Raw genomic sequence first — 12,185 nt, forward strand, 5'->3', positions numbered from 1 at the left:
GGGTATATATTATATAATAATAAATATATAATATAATATAGATATATAAAAGTTAGTAATTTCAAAAATATATAAACTTCTTTTAGGATTTGTACCTCACATCCTTAGCCTCAAATCTGTAGAGCCATAGTCAAAGTCTTTCACTCTTTTTTAAATAGAGCCACCGGATTTATCTCTCAACTACTTTGTCGCTCGTCCAGACATCCACACCTTCCTTCCTACTTATATGACTATGTATGCTCTACCACTTCACCATATTCAATTACTAACTACATTAGTAATCGTAGGTTGAACCTCACCTATCATCACAACTTTGCTCATGCTAATGCTGTCCCAGAACCTCAATCTTACTATCAGGCAGTGAAATATGAGGAGTGGCGCCATGCCATGGTTGAAGAACTCGACGCACTCGAAGCCAACAAAATCTGGGAATTGGTTCCTCTACCAAAGGGTAAACACACCATAGGGTGCAGATGGGTCTATAATGTCAAGATGTGTGCAGATGGCACTCTAGAGCGCTATAAAGCTCGACTCGTGGCGAAGGATTTTACACAACAATCAGACATTGATTTTAAGGACACATTTAGTCCTGTTGCTAAAATCACTACATTGTGCATTCTTCTCACCATTGCAGCTGTAAAGCATTGGACCATGCATGTTGCAACCTGACATCAACAACGCCTTTCTAAATGACCAGTTGAACAAAGAGGTGTACATGACCTTACCTCTTGGACATCCAGAAAGGAAATAGGGTCTAGTATGCAAGCTTGTGAAATCTCTTTATAGCGTTCGACAAGCATTGAGGCAGTGATTCACCAAATTTTGCACAACCCTTACTTAGGATGGGTTCAAGCAATGCAAGCAGGATTACTCGTTGTTTTCATTGGGTGAGAGAAATGATACCACTTTCCTAATTGTTTATGTCGACGACATTATTGTTGTTGGACCAAGGCATAAACTAGTGAGAAAATTTAAAGAATAGCTGCAATCAATTTCTAAATTGAAGATTTTGGGTGGTAAAGTTTTTCTTGGGTCTGGAGTTAGCTCGCTCAAAGCAAGGAATTTCCTTAACACAAAGGAAGTATACCCTTTTCCTCCTTGAAGATACTGGTTACCTTGATTGTAAGCCAGCGTTGATACCTATAGAAGCCAAATTAAAGATTCGAGATGCAGAAGTAAGAGACCCAATTCCAAATGCTTCAAGCTACCGAAGGCTGATTAGCAGGTTAATGTACTTGACCATATCTAGATCCGATATCACGTTTGCTATGGCAAAGCTTGCCCAATTCATGTTCGATCCTCGCATGCCACATCTCCACGCAGCCCATAGTGTCCTTGGTACTTAAAAGGTGCTCCTGGTCAAGGTTTCCTCTCACTACAAGACACACGGCAGATAGCATCGCTTTATTAGAGTCGGTTTTGAAAACAGCCACTATCTGCAGTTTAGCGGCAATTTTCGTGGCAGATTTGAGAGAAGCCGCTATTTGCTTTCTTTTCAGGGTTCAATTAGATGCCCCTCTTTCTCAGATCTATCTCAATTCTCATTCTGATTGTCTTCACTCTCACTAGTTACAACACAATTCTCTTCTCTCTAACTTCCATCATCATCTCTGCACCTCTCCAAAGTTTCTACGTTGTGCTAGCTCCTCTGCTTTTTCTGCTTCTTCTGCTTCCTCCTCTGTTCTGCCAGATCTGCTAGCTATCTCATCCGCGTAGTGTTGTGCATGGTTCAAATCTGCGGTAGCGACACGAGCATCCTGTCACCGTCACCTCCACCACACCTGTTGCATGTTCTTCTCCTTCTTCCTTTATTTCTTTATTTGGATTGTCGTTTATTTATCTACTTTTTTCTGCTAGGTTTTCACGTTTTTACAAGAGGATAAGTGCCCTTCCCCCATAGCAAAAGGGATCTTATGTCCCAGATCCGCTCGCTGCTCGTGCCTCCTTCCTTCTGCTTTGCACCTTCACTTCTAGTTTTCTCTTTATGATTTTTTTCTATTTTTTTGCGCATTCTAAATCCTGGTTCTGAGTTTGTTCTTGGGTTTTTCTACTAATTAAATTGATTGTTTTGCTTTATCGAAGAAGAAGAGAAAGCTCAATAGAGAATCTTTTTAGTATATTCAATTCAATATCTAAATCAATTTGTAAATTGCAGTGTGAGAATAATTTTTTCAAATATTTTTATAAATTTGTCAGAATCAAGTGAGAAAGTCGAGAGAGAACATCACACAACATAGCTGCAAATTTGGATTGCAATTTTGTTTAGGTTTTTTTTTTGTTTTAGTTCTCAATTTAGTACAGTTTAAAAGTCTTGTGTTGCATCTACAATCACACAAGACTAAAGTGAAATATACTAATATAATTTGGTATTGTATTGCTTTACATCAGGACATGGAATAAAGTTTCTTAGTAATTTGGTTATTCAACTTAGGGAAGTCTGTAACCATTATTTATGTCTCAATACATTATTTTATTTTTCTCCAAGCTGTTATGGTTATTTGTGTTTGCCAATTGCTTTTAGGTTTTGATCTTCAGTCAGTGGACCAAAGTGTTAGACATACTGGATTACTATTTTAGTGAGAAAGACTTTGAAGTTTGTGAAATTGATGGTAGTGTTAGACATACTGCATTAGCATGAGCCGTTAATTTAGATTTATTTGTTGCTCTTGTTATAAGTTTTATATACTTCTTTAGATTTTTAATCCAAGTTGTACAATTTATTAATATTAATTTATAGCATGGTTGTCTGCAAATTTTATTCCAAGTAATCATGCAACATGGCTGGCACATTTTACGACATCATCTTTGACTAAAACTCAGCTGTTATAAACCATGCTTATCTTTCATTTGAATCCATGTACATTATACGCTGAATTTTCTTTCTTTCTTCTTGTATTATTATTACTATTTTGTTAATTTATTTTTTAACTTTTTCAGTTTGTTACTTAATCAGGGAAATCAAGGTTACAAAGACAAGCAGTGGCAGAAAGTCATTGGATTTTATTCGGAAGCCATAAAACTAAGCAGCAACAATGCAACATACGACAGTGATAGGTCCCAAGTTTATCTAGAGCTTGGAAGGTAGCATATCATTCTTGTCTTTCACTTCTCAAAAGTTATTTAGCAAGCATCATGATTTTTTATTTTATTTTATTATTATCCTTTAACTTTTTATGCAGTTACCTCCAAGCTGAGGCGTAGTGTACAAAAGCAATTAACCTTGACAAAAAGGTGATTTACCTCTATAAATAATCCTGAACATGGATAATTATGAAAGTTCTGTGATGATTGATTTTCTTGTCATGAAGACAAACAACTTTTGCTTAGAATCCAAAGTCCAAATATCATGAGTCTGCTTCATATGAAGCTCCTTCTAACTTAGGTTTAGATTCTTGCATATTCTATAATTCCTTTGATCTAGTAGCTGTGCAGAATTTTATTATTTATTGATATTAATTACCTAGGGGTGTTCATGGTTCGGTTTTTTCATAAATTGAACTGAAACTACACTAAACCATTTTAAATGGTTTAGAAACTGAACCAAACTACTTTGTCAAATAAGAAACTGGTTTTAAACCAGTTTACAATACAGTGCACCAGTTTAAACCAGTTCATAAAAATAAAACCAGTTTTAATTGAAAAAACCAGTTTAAACTGATTTATAGGCTAAAACTCCCTTTCTTTCTCTCTCTCTTTTCTCCCTCTATCCCTTTCTCTCATTCTCTCTCCCCTATCCATTTTCCTCTCTATCTCTCTCTCCCTCTCTCTTTCTCTCTCTCTCTCTCACTTTTTCTCCCTCTCTCTCTTCCTCTCTCTCTCTTGCGCTCTTTCTCCCCCTCCCTTTTATCTCTTTCTTTTTTCTATCTCTCCTCCTATTTTTTCTCTTTTCTCTCTCCCTCATTCTCTCTCTTATTTTTAAGAAAAGAGGGGGAGAGAGAGAGAGAAGATGGATATAGAGTGAGAGAAGGTTGAGAGAGAAAGAGAAAAGAGAGAAAGGAAGGGAAGAAAGAGGAGAAAGAGAGAAAAGAGGGCAAAAAAAGAGAGAGAAGAGGAGAGAGAAAGAACAGAAGGGGGAGAGAGAAATAGGAGAGAGAAAGAGAGAAAAAGGAAAAAGGAGAGAGAGAGAGAGAAAGAGGAAGAGAGAAAGGAGGGAGAGAGAAACAAAAGGGGAGAGAGAGGAAAAAGAAGGAGAGAGACAGACAGAAAGAGAGAGGGAAGGGAGGGGGAGCGAGGGAGAGGAGAGAAAAAGGAAAGAAAGGGAGAGGAAAAAGAGAGAGAGAGGAGGGGAAGAAAGAGAAGGAGAGAGAAGAAGAAATAGGGGGAGAGAGAGAGAGAGAGAAAATGGGAGAGCGAGGAAAAGGAGGGAGAGAGAGAGAGAGAAGAAAAGAGAAGGGAGGAGAGAGAGAGGAAGGAATTGGGAGAGAGAGAGATGTGAAGGGGAGAGAGAGGAGGGAGGAGAGAGAGAGAGAGAGGGGGAGAGAGAGGAAGAGAGACGGGAAGGGAGAAGAAAGAGAAAGAGAGAGAGAAAGACGAAGAGAGATGGGAGGAGAGAGAGGAGGGAGAGGAGAGAGAGAGAGAGAAGGGGGAGAAAGAGAAAAAGAGAGATGGAGAGAGAGAGAGAGGGGGAAAGGAATAAGAGAGATCAGAGAGAGAGAGAGAGAGAAAGAGAGAAGGGAGACAAAGGGGAGAGAGAGAGAGAGAAAGAGAGAAGGGAGACGAGAAGGAAGAAAGGGGAAAGAGAGAGAAGGGAGAGAGGGGAGAGAAAGAGGAGAGAGAAAGGAGAGAGGGGGAGAAAGAGGAGAGAGAGAGGAAGGGGAGAGAGAAAGTGAAGAGAGAGAGAGAGAGAAAGAGTATGTAAAAACTAATTTTAGTGTTTAAATAAAACCAGTTTTAATTTGGTTTAAAACTAAACTGAACTATAAAAACTGGTTTTTAATAAACTGGTTTTCATAAAAACTATGGTTTCAGTTCAGTTTTTTATTTTAAAAAACTGGTTTATTTAAAACCGTTTCAGTTCAGTTTCAATTCAGTTCAGTGAAACCAATTTTTTTGCACACCCCTATAATTACCTGTCTTTTCTTTTCTCACAGAATGTCAAAGTGTATTTTAGAAGAGGTAGAGCTAGAGAGATGCTTGACTACTATACCGATGCAATTGATGGTAAGATCTTTCATTCAGTTCAGACTTGTGTGCGACAAGTATCTGCACAGGCTACTATATTTCTTTTTTTACATCTTTGTTCGATTGTTGCTCTTATTTTCATATGAAAGTTTCAGAATTTCCAAATCATAGGTGAACTATTTTTCTTTGCACAATACAACTTGGAAGATTAGAAGTTGCAAAGGTTTGTTCTTGTAATGCCTGCAAAGAGATATTAGTTGGCTTGTAAAAGTTGTTAACTTGGTTATCAAATTTCTATATTTGTGTTTCACTTGCTATTTTATGCCATGAATAATTTTTGCCCTATTTCGCTGCAGAGTATTGCAATAGAAATGCAGAGTGAGTCTAGATGGAAGTAGATGAGAGAATTAGCTATGTTTAATGGAAGGGTACTTTTCTATGTTATTTGAAACTTAAATTGTATTTCTCCAACACCTAAGCTTGTGGAGGTTTACTTATTTTTTAATAAATTGTATTTCTCAAACGGGAGAAATTATTATTTTAATATGACAGTGAAGATTGAGGAGGTTATAAACATCTGCTATTTTTAAAAAAAAATGCATGCTGAATTGCGGCGGTTCCTGACCGCCACAACTTTTTTTTTAAACTTGTTTTTCAAATAGCGGCGGTTTAAAACCGCCGCAAATAACTCATTCCATTTAGCGGCGGTTATACCAGCGGTTGCTAAAAACCATCGCTAAAACAATTGCCCGCGCCACTATCCATGGTGGTTTACTTAACCGCCGGTATTTGATTTTGCGGCGGTTTAAAACTGCCGCTAATAATAAAAAAACCACTGCAATGTCCATACTCTCTTGTAGTGTCTTCTCATCCAATTCCAAGTTTAACATCTCTGTCTATGCCGATGCAAATGGAAAAAGTTGTTTGGACACACGTTGATCCACCGCCACCGATTACTACACTTTTCTTGGAGACTCCTTGGTCTCATGGAAGAGCAAGAAACAAAATGTAGTCTCTCAAAGCTTAACCAAAGCTGAGTATAGAGCCCTTGCTAATGCCTCGTGTGAAATAGTTTCCGTAATTTCTTTGCTCAAGTTTGTGAACATTGAAATTAGTTCAACAATACTCTTTTGCGATAACATTTCTGCCATTCATATGGCCACGAACCCTGCACTTTATGAGAGGTCAAAGTATGTAAAAATTGATTGTCACTTCATCTAAAAAAAAGTTAAATCGGAGATAGTAAAGCTTGTTCATGTTTATTTCCAGCAAGCATCAAGTCGCAAACATTCTAACGAAGGCACTTCCTACGCTGCAATTTCGCTTTCACATGATCAAGTTGGAAACATATAATTTGTATTCTCCAATTTAAAGGGGGATGTTAGCTAATACTCCAGTGTATTAAGTTAGCTATAGTTAATTAAATTAAAAATACTAATATTGAGAGTCTTGCACTAAGTCCATGTGCAATAGAGCAGCAGCAGTAATATATATAGGGTAATGTTAGGGAGACAAAAAAAACAGGCAGAATTTACCTTATTTAACATTCATTAATTGTCGTAACAATTAATGAATACTAAATAAGACAAGTTATGACTGTTTTTGACTGATTTTCTTTAATTACCAAATATTTTCATATATATATATATATATATATATATATGGAAATGGTACATACAATAATTACAATTTTACATCAATAACAGAATACAATATACTTCATTTTCTCTCTCAATACTCATTTCTCTAACAAATATTGAAAGAGCAGTCTACCAGAATTTGACTAATTAAACTTTTGGTACAAATCTGTAGACCCTTTTCAACATCTACATCTCCAAAAACAATGACTCCTTCAATCTCTTCTCCTACACTATCCTAAATCTCCATAGCTCTACCATGATTACAGCCGTTCATTATGCCATGTTTGAACACATACAATTGGTATAGACTTTTGATAATCGATCTCATCAAATCGAAAAAAGTACTTCAGTGAGAAAAACCCTAGCCGAGAAACAAATCCCTATTTGGGCACTCTTCATTTTTACAATAACGGCCGTTTACTAATTTTGACCAGTGATATATATGATTATCTGATTTTATTATTATTATTATTATTATTATTATTATTATTATTATTATTATTATTATTATTATTATTATTTATAATTAATTTTTTTTATTTTATCATTTTTAATAGGAACAATAATACATATTACATAAAATTAAAATAGTAAACAGTGCACAAAAAATAGAATAATTGTTTTAATATTCTCGGTATTTATTTAGAAAAAATTATGAAAAAACCAATAATAACTAGCAATAACCTAAACGTGCGTTGAGTAAACGCAGAAACTATAATTTTTTGCTTCTAGTGAACGAGCTTTTGGGATGTAATTTTTTCACACCCCTGTTGACCCGACATATATATATTTCTCTTTTTTTTTTTCGGTCACGATATATTAATTTCTCGTAAACATGCCGAACCCCACCTACATATAGTGAGTCCCACTTAATATACCTTATTTAACACCTGATATTATTACACAAAATATATTCCCTAGACATATACTGACATACCCCACACACAGCGACGATTACGCACACTTAGAAAAAAAAGGGTTAAATAATTGGATACGAGGGATTGTTGGCAATTCCGCATAACCCTTCTTTGGCATGAATATCTCTCTCTATCCTCATGTACCCTTTCTCTCCCCAATCAGTACCCCATGAATTCTTTATTATCCAATACTTAGTACCATCCTTAGCTTTACCATAACCAACTACGGTAACGGCATGATCTGGCTCAGTCCCACATTTCCCAGTAAAAATACCACTGGAATAAAATTGAAAATCATCCCCACCAGCTTGAACATAAACCGACACTGGTTGTTTTGCCACAGCTTTGAGAAGAGCCTTTTCATTATTGGAAGGAACCTTCTCGAACCCTTTTATCTTAGCTACATTGTGTTTTCTTGTTTCCTTCTCATTTGCCTTACAAGTCTTATCAACTCCTTTGTAAGAGTAGTTTGACTCACTCGTTATTCCTCCTTTCTTTACAATGAATCTAAATGCGTCTTCCATATAACCACCTTTGCATCCTGTTGTGTCGCCTCTGACACAATCTACTAGTTCTTGCTCTGAGAGAGACACCAATTTACCTGTAGCTATTTTGTGAATACCTTCAATTGAAGCCACAGTTGAAAATGCCCAACAACTATCTGTTTTCAATACAAGAATTGAAGAATATTAGCATATAATTTTTGTAATATATATTAGTTATAGTTATAGTTATAGACTTATAGACTAACATCATAATTTTTGTCATTAAATTAAATAGAATACTAGAAAAATAGATTCCTAAAATTATTCGTATTGAATGGAATAGTTGGTCCAATTTTATATTATCTAAAGATTATATATATGTATATAAATTTAAATGAGTTCAACCCTAGTGGTTTTACTAAAATTAGACATTTATATACATAGAATTAGTGACCACTTACTTAATTATTAGTATAAAAATGATGCTTCAAATCAAACTTTTATAAATTTTCTATATCTTTATTACTTATGCCAATTTTTATTGTCCTTTCTAACATCCAATTATTATGATCACATAAACTCATATAACGAAATAATGCACCATCAACGTAATAACAATGCATGATGCTTTTAAAAAAAAATTACATACAACATCCGCCTTGGTCCTTGATTGGTGTAACAACTCCTCTTTTCCTCCAGTCCACAGTTTCTGGAATGTCAGTTACATTCTCATGCTGAAACGGCGTCGTTTTGGATTCCATGGTCGTCCCCGGCCAATGACTCTTGGGAAGGCCATTAAGAGAAGCCTTGAACTCTTCAACGCTTAGGTCCGCAAATCGGTTAACACTAAGCTTGAAACTTTTGTCCCCAGCCACATTGAAGGACTCAATGAACTCAACATTGTTCTTGAATATTTGGAACCTTCTTTCTTTCTCTTCACCATCCTTATACACTTTTCCATATTCTTCCATCCATTTCTCATGTGTCTCTCTTGTGCATGCAGACTCTAAAAGCCTGCGTGACATTGTTACTTGTGAGTTCCATAAAGTGAGAATGAGAAAGAAACAAATTATTTGGTGAAATTGGATAAACGAAGTAGTAGTCATCGTCATGATGATTGCACACTAATTTTGTTTTTAAGTGTTATGTGTGATGATATAGAAATGAAAGAAGAAACGTTTACAAGGATTGCATTGGAGGCATGCAATAACTACTATATATATACAATTCTTTTGGAGTGGAAATAAGGGGAAATTATTTCAATTAGGGATACTTTAGTGCATGACATGGGGGCCTCCACCACTTCAAACTTTGGATAATATTGTAAGAAGCACTAATTAATCCACGTGGGTTATGCTTTATTTATCCAAGTCAACTAGTCAACGTTCTCTTGTTATCGATGGAAGATCCTTTTCCATCCAATTGATTTTTTATTTAGATGTGAATGCATAATAATGGTCCTTTTAATTCAAACCTTATTGGATAAGTTGCTACCATCTCAGAAACAAAAGTGTTTCTTAAACACCAAAATTATTGGGCTGTGTGTTGATGACTCTATCATCTTTAACATTTTAATTTTGATTTGGTATGTTTCCATTCTAATATTTAAACCTCTACTTTTGAAACTTTAGATTTTGTTGGTTGTTAATTTGATATATGTAAGATTTTATAGGAATTATATTAGGAATAAAATTACCAAACTAATATTTCTTTGCTGTTAGGTTTTTTTTTTTTTTCTTTTGCTTTTCTAGTAAACAATGAAATGTGCCTTCATTTTGAATTATTCCTCAATTCTGAGTTGCTGTGTTTTGATTTTATTTATATCGTTATGTGTTGTGATTTCTAATTGTTTTTAGCTAATTTACATGGGTAATATTAGGGAATTAATTTTTTTAACAAAATATCACTCAATTTTTAAAATTATTTTATGATTTAATTACTTTGTCAGCTTTTATAGTTTTATTGAATTTTAGTTTCTATGTTTTTTTATTGAGTCTTTATAGTTTATACCATATAAATTTTGTAATTAAATTTTTACTGTAACAAAATTATTGGAATTAGAAAAATATTTCGTTAAATAAAATGAATATGGCTAACACTTGACTGAATATTCCATTAATTCTAATATTTTTGTCACGGTAGGGACTTAGTTACGAAATTTGATATGATATAGGAACTCAATTAAAAAGAAAAAAAAATATAAGGATGGTGTTCTAAAATATGTGATTATAATTTTTTGGTCAATGTTTTTCAATTTGATATAAAACAACTGTGACATTTGTTTCAAAAACCACCGTGACCAGATCATTAAGCTAATAAGACTATACCTTACTCAAAATAAAGTAGTTATCATAATTGAAAAGTCATGGTTTTTAAATACACCAAAATTTTAACCCGTGATAAAAGATGAGTATATACCATTTTGGTTTTCAAAGATTTTTAGATTGGACAGTTTAGTTTTTAACTAAAATTAATTATTCAATTAGTTTCTAACCATTAATTCCGTCAGTCACTTAGGTCTTTTACTCCGTTAATTCTAACAGAGGATAAAATAGTCCCTGACAACTCTAACAGGGGACAAAATGATCACTTATCTCCTTTGTTCGAAAATGACACTTATAATATTCACAAGAAAAAAATTCTCAACTTGTTTTCAACCAATTCATACTCAGGAAACTAATGCCTATATCTCTCAACTAGTTATCGTCTTCGATGGATCTCATGAATCTAGACAGCAAGTCTGATTTGTTAAGACCCGTCGTCGTCGTTGCCATCTCCCTCTTCCTCTTCCCTATCATCTTCATGACCACATTGTCCACCACTCCGATCGCTTCCTTCAGCTTCTTCTCCGAACTAGTGATCAGTAATCACTTCAGTTTCCATATGAGCGGCAATAGCGACATTGCTCGTTGTACTGATAGCTTGGATGCGAGGTCGAAAATGTCTGCCAACTTGGACTCTGGAAAAGAAGGAATGAAGCACTCGGTGTCTATTTCAAATAAAAATTTGCATATGATGTCGAAGGAGAATCTTCTCATGGTGTCCTAATAAGGTTCAACAATCTATATTGCTTGTTGGAGAGTGGAGAAAGGCGTGCCCTTGGAATAGTTGTGGAATTTGGTCTTGAGGATGTCGTGGACGTATCTGGGTTGGAGGTGATGTTATCGAAGACGTGAAAGTGGATATTTTTGGTGGGTGAAGTGTAGAGGAGGTGGATGTACCAATAACAAAGATTTAGGAAGTGTGTGGTCCATGACATGTTGAGGTAGGTGCGATACGTGTGACAATTACACCATAGTTTAATCTTGAAGTTAAAGAGGAGGAAGAAAAAGATGGAAAAGAAGAATGTGAAGGTGAAGAAGGAGAGTATGAATATTAAGGTTATGCGAGATATGATAAAAATTGGGGAAGAACAGTGTCGTTTTCGAAAAAAGGGATCAGAGATTATTTTGTCCCTTGTTAGAGTTGTCAGGGACCATTTTGTCCCCTGTTAGAGTTGTCAGGGACTATTTTGTCCTCCGTTAGAGTTAATGGAGTAAAGGACCTAAGTGACTGACGAAATTAATTATTAGGACCAATCGAGTAATTAAGTTTAATTGAAAACTAAAGTATCCAATTTAAAATTTTTTGAGGACCAAAATGGATATATACTATAACTTACTCAAAATAAAGTAGTTATCATAATTGAAAAGTCATGGTTTTTAATTACACCTGTAGTCAAAATTTTAACCCGTGATAAAATATTGTAGTGGTTTTACCTTATTTTTTATTGTTAACACTTGCCTTTATTCTTGTACGTTCTAATCTCAAATAAAAGAATGATATACAATAGCTGAGCTATTACTAGAATTCCATTGTCAGGTCTTTCCTTTCTCCCATTTTTTTCAACATAAATTGTATAGTCTAGTTACTTTATGTTTTATTTGGTTAGTGTCTCAAAATTAAGATACAAATACTGAAATACATATGTATAGATAGATATGGACACAATAAAATAGTTTAATATTAGATCTATTAGATCT

General features: G+C 34.8%; 1 protein-coding gene and 1 long non-coding RNA gene across 5 annotated transcripts in view; one reads left to right on the forward strand and one right to left on the reverse strand.

Annotated features, from left to right (window-relative positions):
- Positions 1–5,718, forward strand: part of LOC107630040 — a 10,885-nt gene extending 5,167 nt beyond the window's left edge. The window contains exons 2-5 of one of the 4 annotated variants that reach the window (XR_001618121.2): positions 288–3,081; positions 3,180–3,231; positions 5,091–5,344; positions 5,478–5,718. This is a non-coding gene — a long non-coding RNA (uncharacterized LOC107630040). Of the gene's footprint in view, positions 1–287; positions 3,082–3,179; positions 3,232–5,090 lie in introns of all 4 variants that reach the window. The other 3 variants (XR_001618122.2, XR_002359046.1, XR_001618120.2) reach the window with 3 other exon arrangements.
- On the reverse strand, positions 7,519–9,385 carry LOC107634304 (senescence-specific cysteine protease SAG39-like). Its single transcript, XM_016337846.2, has 2 exons — positions 8,813–9,385; positions 7,519–8,339 (listed from the first exon to the last, which is right to left on the reverse strand). Exons 1-2 carry the CDS (start codon positions 9,273–9,275, stop codon positions 7,741–7,743), a joined length of 1,062 nt encoding a protein of 353 aa, XP_016193332.1. The 5' UTR covers positions 9,276–9,385; the 3' UTR covers positions 7,519–7,740.

The sequence above is a fragment of the Arachis ipaensis genome, chromosome B03, assembly GCF_000816755.2.
Source record: "Arachis ipaensis cultivar K30076 chromosome B03, Araip1.1, whole genome shotgun sequence".
In the NCBI taxonomy this organism is placed as follows: domain Eukaryota; kingdom Viridiplantae; phylum Streptophyta; class Magnoliopsida; order Fabales; family Fabaceae; genus Arachis; species Arachis ipaensis.

What these genes read in the sequence shown, in the direction of transcription:
- LOC107634304 (XM_016337846.2), bottom strand. Translation starts at nt 9,275, where the DNA reads ATGACGATGACTACTACTTCGTTTATCCAATTTCACCAAATAATTTGT. An exon ending in CAAGGACCAAGGCGGATGTT is followed by an intron (nt 8,340 to 8,812) that starts GTATGTAATTTT and finishes TATTGAAAACAG; the next exon opens with ATAGTTGTTGGGCATTTTCA.